The 20174-nt window shown below is 54.9% G+C and overlaps 4 protein-coding genes across 4 annotated transcripts; 3 read left to right on the top strand and 1 right to left on the bottom strand.

Annotated features, from left to right (window-relative positions):
• Window positions 1-2685: 2685 nt before the first annotated feature.
• Window positions 2686-3789, top strand: KRP23_770 (Protein LHY; the record flags this gene model as incomplete). The annotated part of the gene is made up of 1 exon (XM_067892819.1): window positions 2686-3789. One exon carries the CDS (start codon window positions 2686-2688, stop codon window positions 3787-3789), a length of 1104 nt encoding a protein of 367 aa, XP_067751334.1.
• A 1193-nt stretch (window positions 3790-4982) lies between these two features.
• On the bottom strand, window positions 4983-5314 carry KRP23_769 (uncharacterized protein; the record flags this gene model as incomplete). Its single annotated transcript, XM_067892806.1, has 2 exons — window positions 4983-5072; window positions 5159-5314. The coding sequence occupies 2 exons, from the start codon at window positions 5312-5314 to the stop codon at window positions 4983-4985; spliced, it is 246 nt and encodes an 81-aa protein (XP_067751333.1).
• A 6427-nt stretch (window positions 5315-11741) lies between these two features.
• Window positions 11742-12219, top strand: KRP23_768 (Dynein light chain roadblock-type 2; the record flags this gene model as incomplete). The annotated part of the gene is made up of 3 exons (XM_067892794.1): window positions 11742-11744; window positions 11810-12062; window positions 12146-12219. 3 exons carry the CDS (start codon window positions 11742-11744, stop codon window positions 12217-12219), a joined length of 330 nt encoding a protein of 109 aa, XP_067751332.1.
• Window positions 12220-12439: 220 nt separating this feature from the next.
• On the top strand, window positions 12440-14281 carry KRP23_767 (Importin subunit alpha-9; the record flags this gene model as incomplete). The annotated part of the gene is made up of 2 exons (XM_067892783.1): window positions 12440-12772; window positions 12914-14281. The coding sequence occupies 2 exons, from the start codon at window positions 12440-12442 to the stop codon at window positions 14279-14281; spliced, it is 1701 nt and encodes a 566-aa protein (XP_067751331.1).
• Between the last annotated feature and the right edge of the window lie 5893 nt (window positions 14282-20174).

The raw sequence follows: 20174 nt of genomic DNA, 5'->3' as shown, positions 1-20174 counted from the left end.
CGTCGGGTTAGGGCAGTTTGCGGCAGCGGATTGGTGGATAATGGACAGGACAGTTTGCTGCTGAACAGATGGCCAACCCGGGATCTGGTACGAATGTTTTTATACAGGGTGTTATACGCTGTTTATTATGCATTTCAGTGAGGACCGCGGCGGTACATATAATATATTGCAGGGAGTCGGAGCATCTTTTTTTTGTGTCGACGCCTCGTCTCTACGCCACCCTTTGGCAAAACCTGCCGAGGCGCATGCGCTGCCATGCCACTCAGCAGGTTTTGTCACGGCCAGATCTGTGTCAACTTGGCATCACCTTCTCGCGCGTGGCGGGCAAAGCGCTCGCGGTCTTCACTTCGAGCGCTGTGGATGTCGCGTACTTCTTGTACCGCGGGTCAGACGGGCAAGGCAACATGGTCTTGTTGTTGTTGGCGCTGCCATGATGATCTCGCGCGATGAGTGCCGCGTCGGCAATCGCTGCCTGCGAACGTTCTCAGCCAGTGATGCCGCATCCCCTCAAAAAGTGTAAAATACCGCGGGCACAACAATGCTCGTCCTCGCTCGCCACAGAGCCGCAAGCAATAGCACCGCCTCGTTGTGCACGGCGGCAGCGTTGCTGCTGGCGAGGAAAGGAAGGGCGGGCGCGGTGAAGTACATGTGTATATGTACACTGCATCGCCGCGCCATCCGGTGCTGGACATCAATCGTGCCCACCAAAAGTGGAGATTGGAAGCAGCGCCGAGCGAGCGAGACAAATCGCGCAGGCACAAAGCAGGGTCACGACATCGCCCGCGGTCTCTTCAAACAGAGACACGGGTCGAGACGACGCAGGGAGTTGTCAACTCGGAGAATACCGCCGCTGCTTGCTCACCGCCTTCAACTGCAGTGATCTACAGTGTACATATACACTTGGTGCAAGTCCCCGTGCTTCCCGATCTCGATACGGCGGTGGCGAAGCGAGCGTTCATGCATGGCAATTGCTATTGGTACAATACCGCAGACAACAGTCTGGCCCGAGCTGACTGAGCTGACATGCAGCAGGCTCGCCAGGCGGTGCCGCCACTGAAAGCGAGCCGAAGCAGAAGCCGCGAGAGAGACCGGACTCCGCACGGCAAAAGTTCAAGAAGGCATAGAGGGGCTCGCGCTGTCAGCGCAGAGTCGAGTCCCGCATAACAGACGTCGCTCGGTGTATGTGTGTGTGTTTGGCGAGCAAAGCCCGGGCTCTGGTGGCTGGCAGACCTCTCGAGACTCGAGAGCGGCGGCGAACACGACTTTGGAGGATCTCTCGAGACGGCGTCTTGCAGTGCTCGCCACGCTTCGTGCTCGCTCCTGTTCTGTTGCTGCTGGATGCAGGCGTGCCACTCTCGAACTGTATCTCGGCCGTTGCCGATTCAAACCGAGCCAAAGTGGATATTCGAGCTGCAAAAACCAGCCGAGGAGGCACTTGGTCCGCCACCAGCAAAAGTCGAGTCACGCGAGTGTCCTCGCAGACTCGCTTGCGAGCGTTCTGAAGCGCGCACCATCGCCGCGGTGGCATCGCGCAGCTGGGGCCCAGATCCGTGTCGGGATCGAGGTCGCCCCGATTACGGCAGGCGGAAGGGCTGCCGACGTGCACGACTCGAGAGTTTGGCAAGCCAAGCGCACAGGAACCGGTCTCTACAACCGAAAGACTAGCGCAGCGCAGCCCGGGCTCGTCTGAATGCAGCGTTGCCGTAACGACCTACGCTCGCCAGAACCTTCCGGGCGGCGATCGCTCGCACCGCGCGCGCTGTCGGCAGCGAGTCTTAATTTTCGCACTCCTCCGGATGTTGGGACAAATCCCCACGTGAACCCGAGAAAGCGGCGAAAGCGGTGTATTACGCCGGCCGCGGCGAGAAAGAAGTCCTCGCCTTTGGGACAAAACTGCATCGCCAAGGTGAGGAAGGAGTGTGCGAGTAATCATTGCGTGACGAGCATGAACCGCAGGACTATAGACGTGCAATGTTGCAACGCCGACCCCGACGGCGATGACAGGAGACAGGAGGCTGCGAGCGCAGGCGTCCGTTTCGAGGCGAAAATATGCCGGCCAAGGTGCTCTCTCAGCATGCCGAGAATGGCAAAAATCAACAATGCTCAAGATGCGAAAAGATGTGCAGAAAATTGGCTGGACAGGGACGGCCCCTACCCCGCGCGGCAATTCGATTTCAGCACTGGATTGAATCCGAAAAAGCACATACACCTGGCAAGTGTATGCTGGCAGCAGCGAGCTTCAAGCGTGCTCTCTGCTGGGCAGTCACTCCATCGGCGAGTGAGCCCGGCGACGGAGAAATCAGCAAGGCAAGGCGAGCATGCGCCAGCTGGACGTCGAGGACAGCGGGCGGCACCGACCAGCAGCGCCGGCGACAGCTTCAGCGAGCAGGCTCGTCTGCCGCGCGTCCACCGTTTTGATGCGAGGTTTCTGCACCGCATACAAACCGCCATACAAAAACGGCTGACGGTCCGTACTGTAAAACCTTAGGCTAGGGCAAGGTCAAAAAGCGAGAGGGGCGCTCCCCTGTTGCGGCAACTCATCCACCGCCATGCAGCAACCCCGATGGCACAACCACTTTCTCCCCCTGCTTTATTCTGCAATTCGCCGCAAAGATCGCAAGCGTCGGCGTGGAGAGTGTTATCCAGCGTGGAACCCTCTCGAATCAGGCGGCAGATAGCTACGACATGTCGGAGTACTCGGAGATGGCGCACAAGCAGATGGCCAACGCGCCCGGCAGCGACAGCTACCCCGTGTACCAGCCGCAGATGATGCAGCAGCCGCCCGTGCGCTTCCAGGAGCTCCCGCGGCTGCAGGTGCCGCCCTTCGCGCTCACGCAGCAGTCGACGCCCGCCTGGAAGATGCCGCCGCAGGAGCAGCCCGCGCCGCGCATGAGCGTGTCCAACCTGCTGTCGGGAAGCTTCCGCAGTCGCCAGCAGCCGCAGCAGTCGATGCTCACGCCCCCGTCGCCGCCGCCCGCGCCCGCGCCGCGCCGTCTGCCAAGTTTCGCCGACATTCTGGCGCGAACCAACCTCCTGCACCTCATGGGCAGGTCGAGCGAGCCCGTGGAGGCCCCCGCTCCCGCCATGGAGGCGCCCATGGAAGACGAAATGCAGATGCAGCTGGAGCCGATGATGGCCCCCGTGTACCAGATGCAGCAGCCCATGGAAGGCAGCTACACGGCGTACGCGCCGCCCCGCGTGGACACGAGTATGGACACCTCTTCCGCCATGGGCGACGAGCTGCAGAGCCCCATGGGCGCGGCGTCCCCTGTGAGCCAGACGAGTGAGACGAACAAGCGACGCGAGCGCTGGACGGAGGACGAGCACGCGCGCTTCATGGAGGGGCTGAACCGCTACGGCCGCAAGTGGAAGAAGATTCAGACGTTCGTCAAGACCAAGACAGCCGTCCAGGTGCGCACCCACGCGTACGGCTACTTCGCCAAGCTGCTGCGGAACATGCCCGAGGACGACGCGATCTGGGAGCTCGCGGAGGAGATGAGCTCCTTGCCTGGTGCCGTGCTCAAGGGCCCGGGCAACGGTAAGCGCCGCAACGAGCCCAAGACGGACGAGGCCGGCATGGAAGTGCTCCGCCGCTTCGTGTTCTCCAAGAAGAAGTCGGAGGACAAGAAGCAGCTGCCGGACGAGGACCGCGAGAATGTCGAGATGGCCGAGTCGACGCCTTCCAACGCCAACGCGCAGGCGCCTACGGGCTCGTGGAGCTCCACGCAGCAGTGGAAGGCCGACGACTCGGACGCGCTGCTGGAGATCAAGCGCCAGCGCCTGAATTAAGTAGTATATTTTTGCGGCATCCCCTGAGTAAATTGTAGGCACCCCAGGATAATAGGAGACAAAAGAGCACGGCAGTGTATGAAATATACACCCAGCACGAAGCGCCCTTATTTAATGAAACGAGCCGCTGAGGTGGTGGAGGCTCATGGCGACAGGCTTCAGCCTGAAGCCTCGCACCGTTTCATGGAGAGACGAGTGTGGCGGGGCCAAATATTGGCGCGGGTGCGGCACCGGGAAGGAAACAGTCGGTCCGCCCAGCGAAAGCGTTGGACACCGTCGAGGCAGAGAGGCGATTACTCCGGTAGCGACGGCGGGAGGGAAAGCAACGGCGGTGCTTTGGTTGTGGTTGCAGTGACAGCAACATGATTTCTCTCGGGCGTAGCTACACTTTTTGACTGGACATGCAGCGACGAGATCGCCAGAGCGGCACCGCCTGCCAACTGCATGAGCGAGGCGAAGGTGAGCTGCAGGTCTCGGGTCTCCGCTCGGACCAGGCAAGTGAAGTGACTTGCTGCGCCGCGTCTACTGTTAACGGTGTTAACTGGTTGCACCGCGGCATGAATCCAGCGTGCAGCTGCGCCGTTTTGTGGCTGGCAGCGCCTCAAGCGTGCACGGCCGGGCCGGATTTCATTCGCGTTTTTGTGAGTCATGCCGCCCGCAGTCATTCAGCGCGAAACGTGAGAGACCACGCCTGAAAGGCGGATTGCTTTGGTCTGGGGCGGTTTGGTCTCCTTCACCACGTCGAAAGCGCGAAGCTCACAACGACGGAAGAAGTTGCTCGCATAGAGGAGTTTTTTTCAGTGAAATGACATGGGGGGGGGGGTACGATGTGGGCTCAATGGCCAGGACAGGTTTACGACGTCGAGAAGATCTACGCTAAGCGCCGAGTTAACCAGCCCGAGTTTTATCTTATGCAGTGGACTGGATAGGGCGACTGGGTAGGGCCCGCTTGGAACCTGTCCTGCCAAACTGGAAGCTACAGCCACTTGTGTCGAGCTTTCGTAAGACAGTTTTGGCTAGAGCAGCTTCACATGTACAATTGAGACCGTAGTTTGGCTGGCTCTGCTCTAAATATTAACCTACTCGTATTTGTCTTCTGTGTGTGCGCTGCTTCGCTTAATATTATAACAACCGCAGCATCAGGTGCCTCAGGTGCATGTGAGCTGTGTCGTTGATTCTCAGCTTTACGATGTCTACGAGTGCACGGCGCCCTCATGGCGTGATCTCGATTGGAGATGATCATCTTCTTCGAGTAAGACGCCTTTGGGGTGTCCGACGTGCAGCTAATTAATGTCATCAGAAAGTAGTGGGCGAGCCTCGACTGGTCCAGCATAGTGAGCGACAAGTTGTTGGCTCCGGTAGGACTCACGTCTTCCCCGTCGATCTTGGTATCAAACTGCACAACCACTTCGTCGCTCAGACAGTTCTTGGCGCACGCCGCAAGCGTTTTGATCTGCTCCTTGGAGCAGAAAAACACATGCAACTCGGTGTCGTGTCGGTTCAGCCGCACGTGCGTGTACGCCATACGGCTCGGTGCTCTGCCCCACATCCGAGCATTCGTAAGACCACTCGCAGAGGTTCATGTCAGAGATGCCCGCGATCGCGCTCTTCCCGAGCCATGGCGCGGATCGGGCTTCATCCGAAGCCAAGTGACCAGCAGAGCAGTGACGTAGCGTGTAGTGTGTGTGTGCGTTGCTGGTAGATCTGCATTTAGTTCGTGCAAACACAGCGAACCATATCAGCTATCAGGGAGGAAGACCGAGTGGAGACCGCGGACGTCTCTGACGAGGGTGGCGCTGTACATGGTTCACGGCACGACAGACGAAGGATTTCTATCCTCAAGTACGTCTGGTGGCGAAAACACAAACAGCAAACACCTACAATCTACGAGACCCAACAGGAACATCACGAGACCCGCTACTCGGATATCTCCGCCAATGCGAATGCCACGACCAAAAGCAAAACACTCCAAGACAGACGAACGCCATAAAGTCGCGTCTTATACTTCGTCTATTATAAGGCTTCTATACGAAAATAACATGAGCATCAAATAGAAATTCTATCCTCATGCCTTCAGGTTTTCCTTTTTCAGCCAATGGTGGAGCGCAATCTGCCCTTATGTTTTGCCAATCAATTGACATTGTAGCCGTCTCAATACTTTAAGTATTTAAAAATAGTCATTTTGCGTTGATGGCAAAACATAAGACATGGGGTCGGACGGCACCTCTCAAAAGACAAGTATTGCCTTGAATCAGAGCTGCCGAAAAATAAATTGGTGCGGCAATTGGTGCAACAAGGGCCTCGTTTAGAATTTTTGTTACAAAAGTGGTTCGAAAGGCTATATAATCACGAACAATGAAAATGACTAAATCCGTATCACTTCGGTATCTACATATGAGGGCGTACTACGCCCAACTCGGCGAGAATAGTCTAATTGTTTTACCCTCAGTTCTATCAGGTCGGAGTATTTTGTATACACCCGCCGCACTGACCACACATTTGGAAATAAAGCATGGAAGGGGGAAACATAGGCCGCGACCTGCGTGGGAAGGCGGTGGTGAGATCACCACGCCAGCACGACCGTAATGCAGTTGACGAGGCCTTTTCTTACTCGCCGTCGTCGCCACCGTATCAACCAACGAGAAATACTCGTCGTGGTCGAAGCAGCCCTTGCAGCCGAACGAGTGGGAGAGCTATGGGAAGACCTTCATCTACACACATTCGGAGAAGTACAAGCCACGCGGAAAAAGGAAGCGGCTTCAGTCGGGAGCTATAGAGTGTGGCACTCAGGTATGTTTGTTTTCTATTTGGGCCTAGCGCAGACGTACGACGCGCACCAGCGTGTAGATGGCTATGACACGCAAGCGTCGATACATCAGAAATCGCAGTGCTGTGCGCGATTCCAGACGATCTTACCGTACATCCGTGTGTCGCGTTTGAGTGAGTACCGTGCATTTTACATAGGCTGATAATTTACAGGTCCTTTGTCTATCCGAGTGGCTAAGACTTCGGAGGAGAGGGAGAGCGATGTGATAGTGGCCGATGATATTGACGTCATGGATCTGGCAAGCACTGATATCGGCGAAGGAGACGAGCTGGACGTGGGTGGGCATCAGCGAGTGTTGGCGGTCTTGTTGATTGAGTTGATATGCGGGGAACGTAACTAAGAGGACCAACTTCAGTCTCGCTAATGACCTGCAGATATGAGTCACATTGATCGTATAATGTGTGTACTGATATCAAGCTTGAAAACATTGAGGCAGTGGATTTTGGGTAGATGCGAGGAAGTATACGACTGCGACAGCTGTCTCAACGCAATCCGAAGTGCCTGAGAAGCGTAGCAGTGGGCACGTCAGCGACGTTTTCGTCTAGGTTGAGGGCTAGATTACCGAACGCCATCATGTCGCAGAAGAGCAGCATCTGCATCTTCTGAGCGTGGTCAAGGACGGTAGTCGCGCACCGTCTTTTGGCTTCCAGCCTCTCAAGACACAGGATTCCTGTTGGTTTGCTTGTGTTGTGCCGAGGATGTACCCGAACGCCTTGTTCACTCGGTCCAGCTGCCAACCGCCCTGCTCAATGATCCAGTTCTCTGCTACAGTACCGTCGTTCGCGTGCATGGCTCCCTCACGGCGGAACGAGTGTGAGGTAATATCATGCGTTAGGCGAATGCTTTGCAAGTCTGCTACCGCCTTTACTCTAGCCAGAAATCTGTTGGCGTATACTTGTGCACCAGCAACCGGCGGCTTAGATGCGTTTGACCCCCCCCCGCCCCCCGGGATAGCGTCGCAACGTCGAAGGTTGGTGTGCAGATGCTCAAGGTGTCGGCGTGGACGTTGAGAGAGTGACCAGTGGAAACGACAAGTTGTGTATGGTTCTGCTCGTGGTCGGCAAGTCCGAGTCGCCATTGTCTACAACGCCGAATGGATCGATATGAAACTCCTTCCAGATCTAGAGAATGTCAAGGTCGAGGGCAAAGTATCTCCAATTGTTATGCTCTTTTCGTATGTTCTTCACAAGTACCTGGCACCGATCACTGACTGACGTGATATTGACGTGATGTGGGGCTTGACAATGGCACTCGCACCCTGTGCGCTGCAATGTCGAGCAGTGCCTCGTAGTGTTGGTTGCGTGCGCTTGCCTACTGTAGGACGTCTGGGATCGTTTTGGTCAATAATCCTCGCGGGTTTGACCTCGCATGAGTTCGACAAACTACGGCAGTTTAATGCGTGTTCGCCGTACGAACTCCGACAGTGTACCCTGGAGTGGTTTGTTTAATGCCGGCGTATCAATGGCCGAACGCGGTCCTTCCATGAGTGGTAGACCCACTCTGTTTAGAGCTGCATCGATTCCCAGAATAAATATTTGCTCCCAAATGCTCGCCCGCGCCTCGGCGATGCGCCATGGGTGCCCAAACAAGCTCGGCGCGGGTTGCCACCGTACAGGGTGGTCGAGGGAGATGCACCGGCATGGATTCGGTTTTGTTATGCACCGACGCGATACAGTAGTTTGTGCAGATAGATGAGTTCGCGCGTAGTGCTGTAGTTATTTGATCAATGGCGGTGGTGGTGCGCTGGATGCCGGACACGGTGTTTGGAGTGTTCATAGGCATGTAGGCAACGCTGACTCAGGTATAGTGCCGTAGGGCGACTGACAACCTCGAGCGCCATGGGGGGACTTGAATTTTGGAGTAGGACCATGGGTGCCTTAGTCGGGTTCGTTTGCATCACCGTAGATGAATGTATTTGAGGTGGTAATGCTTAGTGGCTGAAGCACCGACGAGCAGGCAGAACATCGGCCGCGTCGGGGGCGGCTCCGGCGGGATTGATGGCGATACTCCGACCAAAAATTGAGGTCGATAAACTTTTGGAACTCCCGTGAAAGACGACCCATCCCATCGGTGATTAGCACACCGCTCCGAGCTACCACAATAGCACATCCCTCCAACTGTGAAGGCACCTGATTTCGCGGTCGTCGCGATTCCGCGAAATCAAGCGCTGAATTTGACCGGGTATGATCCGAACTCGGGCGGCTGGGCCGCGCCAGTGCTGAGGTTGCTGACGGAACTGAGATGGTGGACCTCTCGGGCTGGAGGGTGTCGACGTAGCCATCCTCAATGCGAGCCCATTAAGGGCTGTCTGCCAATCGGGGTTGTGGTATTCAACTGCGCACACTGCGTCGCAGAACTCGCGCCACCAGCGAGTCAACGAGCAAATACGCGAGAGCTCGACCGAGGAACTGATTGACGTACAGTAGTGTAAGCGTAACACGCTCGGTGGTGTTGTTGCCAAGTTCCATATTGGCAAGGGCGAAGAGCTTTACACGTGAGAGAAGACGTCGCACGTGGTCATTCCACAGCACATCACCAAACGAAATGAAACCACCAATTGCGGCCAAAAGGCCCTCGTAGATTGGACACTGGGCATTTGTAACTGGCACGAGGGTTCAGCACCGAAGTCCGCGGGGGGGGGGGGGGGGGGGGGGGGATGCATCGGTTGAGCTGTGCTGTTGCTGCTCCAGCTCCGACTGGGGGCGGAAGAGTATCACCGCTAGCCCCCTCGAGCCGCGCCGGCCGCTGTACAGCGCCGCCAGCACTGCTGGGGGGGAGCATCGAATCTGACGCATTTGGCCTCTCGGACACGAAGCACAAAATACATTGACGACCACCACTTACCTTCGTCAGAGTTGGGGTCGCAGAATAATCTGTGGGCAGCGAGTTGGTGGACCTGAGGCGGATAATACTCGTCTTTCATCCGTGCGTGTGGTAGCTCAAAGATCGAGCACCGCAGGTAACAGACGGCGGTGGACGACAGGTCTGCCGAGTTGCCATTCAGTGGTAGCATTCAGGTGCCAGGCTTGACAATTGCTCTAGCACTCACAGTGGGGTCTAACCATGGTCGAGGGGGATGGCGAAGCTGAGAGGTAGTCCTCAGTTATGTGTGCTTGAGCTGCTTACAGAAACTTGAGAACTGAGCTCCTCATGCGGAGGCACCGCTGGCACCAGCCAGTAACCGACTAGTTTACATGCACTGAGCTCCTTTACTGATTCAACTGCAACCGGATTTATCGGCAGCGCTTGACGCAGGTCGCTGAATATCTCGAACAGTTTGGCGCCTTTTTCTGCGAGAGATAAAGGCGTTATATAGGGGACCACGCCGCAGGTGCCACACCGACTGGCGAAAACGACCGGTTAAAACCCTCCAGGTTGAACGTTGTAGCGGTGGGGATCACACGTGACCGGTGCTCGATGGTGGGTGTCGATGTTGTCACGATAGCACCCGCACCAACTGCAACAGCGGAAGCACCATCACTGATCGAAATTGCTTCGCCGACACTCACCGTCCGTGGACGCTGTACCGGTACAAGCATCATCGGTGTCGAACCTGTCTACCTCAGATGGGACTGCATCGGCTGCTTCACATGGACGGGGTACAGGTATCTGCGCTGTCGACGAATCGGCATGCGGTGGCACCGCACCAGAGACAGGGTGCGCGGGCCACTGACTGTCATCTGGCAACACCAGTGTGTTGTACCGGCCTTGCGTTTCTTCTTGCGAGCCTCTGTAAGTTCCAAACCAGTCACGAGCCTCACCCGTGTCGCCGTCCGGGTAGCTGCTCGGATGATGCGCGCCGTTTTCCACACCTTGATGCGGGCGCATGTTCTCCCTGGGGACGCAGTGGCAGTGTTCGGTGGTACTCCGCTACCGTTAGCATCGATGACTTCAATAGGCGCAGTTGAATGAGCAGGACCAGATGGAATAGACGCCTCGTCGCGGACGACGGACGATGAAGGTGCTACAGCGAGCGTGTAACTTGCATCCTGCGGTCCAGGCGAGTCAAGTACCATCATAGTCTGCAGTAGAGCTCCTTGCCGAAAACTGTCGTGATCCATGCGGGTCGTTCAACGAAAGTCTCACTGAGAGAAAGTGCGATGCCACTGCGTACGGAAGTCGATGCACTTCGGGAGACGTGGTCTCACAGATATCGATGCGATTCGGCCAGGGTGGACAGCGCTACGATCCCATCAATTGAAGATGGATACTCTTCATCGCTAAACAGCCACAACGCATGCTCGTCTTCACCCAGTGCAACAAGCCCTCCTTTGGCGTCTTCGTCCAGGATGACTACGGCCATGACATCAACGATCTCCCTGATCAGTCGTTGGCGCTTGCTAATGCGTGGCATGCTTTATAGTGAGGCGGTATCCCTAAATTTTAGAAAGTGAAGCAAGCAAACACAGAGTCACTGCACATGGCGGTTGACTACCCCTCCTTGATTTCTCGGAAAAATTCTTCTTTGTTATACGGGCCCTTCCGAGAACGTCAGTATTAACACTAAATAATAAGGCACTACTACAATAATTGCATAAGGATGGCATAATACTAAGACTAATATCACTTCTATTAGTATTAAAATTGACTTTGGCATCAACTCAACGAGATAATATTGCGGGGCGCTGAGGCGGTACAAAACCTACGTAAATATGGCATTTGTAAGCAAATATCAGGTTTACTCATACGACTAAAGGGTTTAGTTCCACTAAAGCTGAAGCCCGAGAGACAAAATACTTCGTACTAATATGTTAGTACTACCAATAATAGTAACCATCGACTACTATCAATCCCCTAGGCGTCCTGATGGCATGCGCGGGCAGCACAGTCGAGGACTTCACGACGCTAAGCAACTGCAAATAGAAGATGCGTCAATTCCTGTAAGTAATTGTCCTCCCAGCCAACGCGTTGCCTTTATTATAGTCTATAGATATCGGTCGAATCCAATGATATTTTTTTTATTATAGCGTGTTTAACAGTTATTATAAATTTCGTTAAGTAATATATATATACGAACCTAACACGTTATTTCACGACGAGTCGGATTTGCCACTTCACCAGCCGAGGTGCTCCACAGTCTCGCGCTCTTCCGCGTGGTCTTCACCGTGTTCCACAGTCGCCCACCATGGTGCGTAGCTGCTGCTGCCCGCCATAGAACCCCGTCTAACCTCCTCCGTGCATTGTCGCTGCCAGCCGGGATACGAAGCCGAGGAGACCATCAAGCGCATCAAGAGCCACAAGGGCGTGCAGGCTGTGCTCATCGTGAACCAGGAGGGCGTGCCCATCTACTCGAGCACGAGCGACGAGGAGTTCGCCATGGACCACGCGGCGCTCATCTCGCAGCTGGCAGCCAAGGCCAAGTCCACGATCCGCACGCTGGACCCGACCAATGACATGACGTTCCTTCGGATCCGCTCGAAGAAGCATGAGATCATGATCGCGCCCGGTACAGCCACCACCACTGTCTACTGACAGGTGACTGTGTTGTGACGATAACTGACGTTGCTGTGTTGCTGTTGCTGCTGATAGACAAGGAGTACGCGCTGATCGTAATCCAGAACCCGAATCCGGGCGCCGAGTTGGACACCGCCGACAACAACTAAAACGTCCACAAAAAACGCAGTACACCGCCCGCTCGTCCGTACTCCCTCACTCTTTAATAAAATATCCTTTCATCGCATCCACCCTCCGGCGTCCGGCGTCCAGCGTCCTGCAGCAAGTAGCTTGCCATTTACGACCAATGAGCCTATTTTAGAAACCTACGTCACATAGATCCGGCTTTTGCGTCGCAGGACTATTTCTCGGATCTACCACAACGGAAAGATGCCGCCTCGCACGCCCCGCAGCTCGCTCAAGAAGCACGACGCGGCCGCCGAGTCGCGCGCACTCAAGGCGCGGCGCCAGCGCACCACCACACAGGTGCGCAAGGACAAGCGCCGCGCCGCCGTGCAGACCAAGCGCCGGCGTCTCATGTCGGCGGAGCAGCCGCCGCTCACGGGCCGTACCATCGCCGAGCTGGTGCGCATCCTGGGGGACACGGCCAGCGCATCGGCGGCCCAGAGCCAGGCACGCTTCGAGACGCTCAAGGAGATTCGCGTGCTGCTGGCCACGCACGAGAACGACTACGAGGCCGTGGAGCAGATCATCGAGTCCGGGGTGCGTTGTGACCCGCAAAGTGTGTCCCCTGTTGAAGTTTTTGCTACTCTTATTCGAGCTTGTTGCGACTTATGATACATTTGGGGCGGGACACAAAGATTTTTGGATGGGTTCTTATTTGTGGATGCCTATTTGTGGCAGATTGTGCCGGTGATGGTGGCGCTGCTCAACTCGGCGTCGCCGCTGGCGAGCGCCACACGCACGGGTGGAGAAGTGTACCGCGAGATTCTGTGGTGTCTCACGAACATTGCCAGCGGTCAGTATGAGCACACGAAGCTGGTGCTGCCGGCGGTGCCTCGGCTGCTGCAGTTTCTGGAAGGATCGAACCACGCTTTGGCGGAACATGCCGCCTGGGTGCTGGGCAACATTGCGGCGGACTGCGAGGAATTCCGCCAGCAGCTCATTGCCAATGGAGCCGTGCTGCCCCTTGTCAAGCTACTGAGCAACCCCAGTGAGAAGGAGCTGGCCAAGACCAGTGCGTGGGCGCTGTCGAACCTGGCTCGCGGGTTTGAAACCCCGGCGAAGCCGTTCGCTGATGCCGGTATCATTCCGGTGGTCGTGAAGGGGCTTTCGCAGCCCAGCTCGCAGGCTACTTTTAGTGAGGGCATTGTGGTGGAAGTTGCATGGCTGCTGAGTTTCTTGACGGCACGCGAGGAGGAATATCTGAAGCTGATGCTGGAGAACGGCCTTGTGGATCTGCTGCTGCCGTATTTCTCCACGAATAATGAGCTTCTGCTCACCCCCATCTTGCGCGTCTTCGGCAACATTTGCTGCGGCTCGCCGGACCACCACACTGATGAGTGGCAGATGCCGTACGTTCGTCGCTTGCTGAGTGCTGACTCGGTGGTGCTCCCGAAGCTGCGCGAGTTTCTGCAACCTGTTGCAACTGGAGCACAGCAGAAGTCCCTGGCAGCTGAAGCGACGTGGGTGATCTCGAACCTCGCTGCTACGGAAGCCGCTGTCGTGGAGTTGCTGATGCAGGCGCAGATGCTCCCACTGTTGGGTCAACAGTTCAAGGACGGCAGTTACGAGGTGCGCCGCGAAGTGGCATTTGCCCTCACGAACATCGCACTCACAAGCGCGGCGCACATGGAGAAGGTATTGGCGCTGGATGAGAACATCCTCAAGGGTTTCCTGCACCTTTTGACGGTTGCAGATGTGGCCATTGTCGGCAACTCGCTACGCTTTATCGAAAACGTGTTGCGTGTGGTCCCTCGCGGCGTTTCGCTTGTCGAGGTAAACGAGGGTATCGATGCTCTGGAGACCGTGCAGTTCGAATGCGGTGAAGAGCACTTGTCCAAGTGGGCAGCCGCGTTGGTAAACGAGTTCTACGGAGAGAACTATGGCATCAACTCGCCGCCAAACGCGGCTGGCGTCCCTGCTGGTTTCGGCTTCTCATCAGGAGAACCCATGCAGATGTCATTCAGTGCTCCACAGCAAGCGGCGGGTCCCGGTCCTGGTGGTCGAGGCCGCGGTGCACACATGACAACGCCCGCATGGAAGAAGTAACCAGACAGACGAGAAGCGACAACATATTTGTTAGGTGCTTAGCACTCCTATCGCTAGCTGGAGCCGACTATGGTACATGATATCCGAAACAGGAGTTGCAGAAGAAATAGCAAACATTTCTTTTTTTTTTCGTGACACTACAGACAAATACTATCGACGCCTTCGACTAGACGTGCTTAAGCCTACCGGTAGGTAACAGCCGACGAAAGCTCACCCAGTGCAACTCCAGTAGAGTCGACACGTTCTGGAACTCGACTTACTCCGAGCGCAGTTTGCGGTATCCTTTCTGGGTAGCAGCACCTGTTCCAGGATTTCCAGCACCCGTTTGCGCCTTGGCACCACTGTTAGCTGCCCCGCCAACACCAACAGTTCCGCTCGTGCCCCCATTGGCACCTCCGCCGACACCTGCGGTGCCACCCACGCCGGCGTTCACACCTCCACCAACGCCAGCATTGCCACTCACACCGCCACCCACTCCAGCACCAGCAGTTCCGCCAACACCGGCCGCACCACCCACTCCAGCGCCAGCATTCCCACCAACACCTGCGGTGCCACCGACTCCAGCGCCAACACCGGCTCCGCCGTTCCCACTAACTCCAGCAGTGCCACCGACACCAGCACCACCGTAGCCGTTGCCGTATCCATTGCTGTAGTCGTTTCCGTAGCCTCCCATATCGGCTCCAACACCACCAACGCCGACACCCCGACCGTACAGCCCAGCACCAGCTCCGCCATTCAGCCCTGCTCCACCGTGCAGCCCAGCGCCAAGGAGTCCGAAAGTCTGGGCGGCCTCCTCCTTGGCGTTTATTCCGTTCGAGAGGGCCGCGACGGCGAGACACAGGGCGGTGATTTTACTGCTGCTGGACATCGTTTACGTTGGTAGTGTGGCGCTTGGTTGCTTGCACTTGTTCTTCGATCTTGAAAGAGGCTGTTAGAATGCGCTTGAGCTGTTGATCGTGAGCTCGAGTGAGGAGATTTGGAAATGAGCTTCTGTCAGTGCGATCCAAGTGCAGACCCCAGGGCACAGCAAATAATCAAGGGGATGACGCCCGCGATGAGAGGCAGCCACCAAGTTGAGAAACTTTGCCAGAATTAATGGTGATGACACTACGCAGAGGCCCAGATGGACACTAGCTTGCCGTTCGGATGTCATGTCGCCACAATATCGGCAGGCGCTCATATGAGCACTACACAGCTGCCAAGGTCATGACAGCGTATGAACTGGTCGAGGCCACACGCACGCGCTGCGAAAGAAACGTTTGTTGAACGATATTATCTTCAGGAGTTCACTCGGGTAGCATGTGCATTCCATTGCTAAGTGAGGTACAACTTCAACTTCGTATATACAAAACGCAGTATTATTGTTTTTAGAGGTGTTCAACATCCCAAGGCAAACATTGCCCACATTTCCGAAATGTAAAGTCCATCTACAGCATGGCCACCCACTAAACTTCAGCCAACTATCAAACCGCAAACTGGAAGCAAGCCCTACCTGCTGGTACCGCACCAAGTCCAAGTGGCGAGCCGTAGAAGTAAGGCTGTTCGCACGATATGTGACTCAAAAGTGCGCCATCAAGACACCAACGCAGACGCATTGACCCACCGTATATAGTCGTCGTCACGATTTGACCGTCGCTGGTCTTCGACACAGACTACGTGGCTCCATTGGAGTCGGCGGCGCTCGCAGTCACACAAGCATCAGTTCCTGTCGTAGGGAACGGCATTGAGCCTCCGACCATCGACACTTCACCCGACGTCGATGTGGTTTCAGACGACGTTGGCTTGTCGTCGTTGCCGCGATATCCACAGTGATGGCTTGCCATCGCTAGTCTTGGAGAGTGAGTGGGTTGCTCCAGTGGAATCGGTGCCATCTCGGAAATGCCTCGTGTCAACTACCGTTATGGCGGCTCCAGTGGGTGTCGACGCGCCGAAGTCCTTGCTGACACTTACAGTCCAAGTCATACCAACCGTTTTACCCGTTTGAGCGCCGACTTCGGTATTCGCGTCTGTCGCAGTACCCTCAACGCCTGCTTCAGTGTCAACACCGCCAGTAGTAGCACCACCAACACCGGCAAATCCGTTCACGTTAGCACCAGCGATTCTTGCATCATCGCAAACGTCACCCACAGCGTCGACGTCGACGTCATTCATATTTCGCTCCCACGCGCCGCCAGTCAGACCAGCGCCAGCATGATCGTCGTTATTGAGGCCCACCACCCTCTACGCCAGTGGCAAAGGTTGTATCTGCATCAAGTCCCCCCTAGTCGGCGACACCAGCTTCCGCATTGACCCAATCCTCAGAATCAAGGTCAGCATCTCTACCCGTGTAACCGGCGCCAATTCTGCCAGTGTCCTGGTCAGCGTTAGCCTCCCAGCTCGGCTGGCAAGCGGTTTAGACACGCGCGTTCACTTCCTCCGATATCACCACTCCAACAGCGCGAGTCTTGCAGGATAGCACTGCGAGTCGTTGAGTTCGTTATCGCCGCCTGAAGAGACGATTTCAAATTGGATAGTGATGTTGATCGAGGGGCGTGGGTGTCGCGGGTAGGTTCAACAACGTTCAAGTTGCTGCTATGGCTGACGTAGTGAAACTAGCGGCCACCACCACTACTCCAGCGCCGTCAGTTTCGGAAGATGCTGCTGCCTTGTTCAACTCGACGGCTCCCGCTCCTTCGAATGATAAAAGCGTGACGCAGAACTATTCTAGATTCACCTGATTGTACGTTTGGTCCTGGTGCGTAGATGTTGAAAGCTGCGTACAATTTTTGATGTTGTTGTTTCAAGTGCATTCACCGAGTATATTTGTCGTCGAGATGATACGAATCCACATATTTACATACAAATGAATATTTCCATGTAATTGTGAATGAAGCGACATCTTCACTTCCATTGTAATGAATGACCGATGGTTATGCTTCATTTATTGTACCTTTCAAGTCTTTAGGCGATCAGACTTGGAAAAGTGCTTTTTTCAGAGAAGGGTTAGGTTTTACACACCGATTTAGCTATAATACGCGGAATAGACGCCCCCCCCCTCGCAAATCTCTGCGAAAGTCCTGCGCAGAGCTCTTGTAGGGCCTGATCAAAGCCTTGCGGAGAATCACAAGCCGCGTATTCTCGGCCAATCGGAGACTTTTTCCTTGCCAAGACTTCCGTAAATCTTCATAAGCTTAGGTCCTGAAGGTACGCTATCGTTTTAGGTCTCCCAAAGCCTAAGATTAACTTATCAAAGTCCGCTGAAGCTCCGGCAAAACGACAGAACGGCACAATACATGTAATAATCCCAACATTCCCTAAAACGGCCAGGACTTCTCGACCTTAGAGTGGAAGTTCCAGTCGTTCATCGGCGTGTTGGCTTTGCCAAACTTCGTTTCGTTCAGGGCTCTACGAGCGTTGTCCGTCATTTGGTTCCACATGATGAGGTCTTGGAAGGTACCGCCATCTCCAGTGGTGTCCAGGTCGTGGTTGAGCGGCCAACTGTGTTTGTAGCGAACCTTGACGCTGGTACCGTCAATGACCCACGGCGGACACGGGTTATACTTCTTGTAGCCGTCGTGGGACGACACCGAGCAGCCCAGGATCTTCGGCTCCGGCAGATCCGGGTTGTCAATGAACACGACGACGTGCTCCCAGTCGTGACGGTGACCCATTCCGGAGGCTGGCGAGTCCTTGGGGAAGTACCAGGAGTACATGATGGCCCACACCTGGTTGTACCAGGTGGATCGCCCGTAGACCTGCGAACCGTGACCAGAGCCTCTGCACCCTCCCCTAGGGCTGCCAGACGTCTGGAGGCCGCCACTAGTCTCGCCGAGTTCATTGACGGCGGGATACGGCACACATCCAGTCCTGATCTGGATCTGGGGCTTGAATTTGACGCCAGCCTTCTCGGAGATCGTGATGGGCTCAGGCTGAGGAAATGGTTTGACATCTTTGTGGCTGATAGTCTTCAGCTCAAACGGGACCGTCGGAGCAGGAGCCGGTGTGGGCTCCGGCGTTGGTGGCAAAGTCGGTTCGGGCGTCGGGGTTTCAGTCGCGCGTGGGTCCGGCCTCATCGTAGGCGTCACGAGTGGAACGGTAGTCTCCTGTTGCTGCTGCTGTTGGTCCTGAGAACCCGATGAGGTTTGCTCAACCGATGGTGCCCTCGTCAGAGACGAGTAGTCGATGTACTTCACATCCGGTTTGGCTGTGTCTTGGCCTTGCACGGCGGCAATGGCGGCCAAGGCGGCGCACAGGACGACGTAAGCCTTCATCGTTCGTGTATGTACTGCAGACTGCGTCGGGGCGGAAGAATTGCGAAATGACCAGCTTTCGCTCCTCACGAGAATCGAGCGCTGTTCGTTTGAAAGCAAGTTTATACCCCAACGAGGATGTGTTTTACAGTTGTTGTCGCGTGCACATCGGAGGTGCTATCATTTGGGATGGCGACATGGCAATTTGCTTTAGGGATAAATAGGTCGTATTATTAATAAAAATGATATTTCCAGTGCAGCACGGTACCCTACACCGAAATCCAGTACGTGTAGACAGTTAGCAAGAATGCTATACTGTACACGTCGTACCCGCCGAGTTTCTATCTACTGCACGAGTACTGCCATCGGAATACATGTATGTACGGCAGTCATTTTGACGCTCGTGCCATTTTAATCATTTGTGTAGAGAAGATGCTGTGCCTAGACCACGAACGCACAACGTGTACTGTACGTGTGCACACACTGGCAGTGGAGAAACTCTGCCGCACGCTTCTGGTGTATTACACGTGCACCAGTGTCATCATCATTGACAAGGTTCCACGGCGCTTGGAGTTCACGCACGAAAATAATGTGTTTCGGCAGGGAAAGAGGATGGTTCATTTTGATAGTCTTTGCTACTGTAGCTATAGACTCCCTTTTGAGTACATGCGACTACAGGTATTAATGCATGCAGACAGTGTGCTCCTTTGAATGCCATCCTACGTGTGTTGGTGCCCTTGGTGGTATCTCTGCAGTATCTGAACCGGAAATGATCTTATCACGCACCATCGTTTTGTGTTGAATTATCATCGCTAAAAGTTACTCTGAAAACCTCACAGAGAATCCGTGTAACGCAAGGACAAATGCGGTGCTTCATCTATCCGATTTTTGCAGTAGTTATCGTGGGAAATCTTTCTGGTTAGCTACTACAGCACTTTAGGACTGAGGGTTAACCGCAAAGTTAGCCGCTGCACTTCTTCAACTCGAGCAACTAGGTTTCTTGGGAAGCTATCTATACAAGTGAAACTGCAAGGAAATATACCACTGGCCAACAACGCGTACTTACCTTTACATGTTAATCCAAGCATTTCATGATCACATTTGGACGAACTGCTGCCACAGACAAATCCTTGCAGTTTACGCTAACTGAGATCCCTCGTGTTCGGCGAAAACATTTGTCCTCAAATCTCGCCTGCGGAAAAGTTTGCACAGATGATTGCAAACGTGAGCTTTTTGTACCAGCATGACATCTGCCTGGTGTTGGACATCAAGCACGATTTGGATCTTGACGAAAACCAGGTGGTGGGGAACCACTCATGTGACCATGGTCCGATTATTTTAAAATAATACAGATTAACCGTGCACATCTGATTGCATCCGTGGACAACAGCTCTAAAGCAAAATAGTATCAAATTGGTGTCGATAGACGCATGCAGCCGAAAAAGAGGTGCTAACGAAGATTTTCTGAGAGACGCGACTGCCTTCGCTGCTATGGAGACTATCGGCGGCGGTTCACCAACCAATGTTTCCACCACCAACAAGACTGCGAATGTCGCCCCAGAGCAAATGATACGCAGGGTGTTTTTTATGCTGCCAGAGTACCCTGATCTTGACTTCAGCTTTTGAAGGTCTTTTAGCAGCTTTTCATCACGATTGCACGAACA

Source organism: Phytophthora ramorum (assembly GCF_020800215.1).
Source record: "Phytophthora ramorum isolate Pr-102 chromosome Unknown Phyram_PR-102_s0001, whole genome shotgun sequence".
Classification (NCBI taxonomy): Eukaryota; Oomycota; class Peronosporomycetes; order Peronosporales; family Peronosporaceae; genus Phytophthora; species Phytophthora ramorum.
The sequence above is the reverse complement of the archived record's forward strand: the minus strand, read 5'-3'. Positions and strand labels throughout refer to the sequence as shown.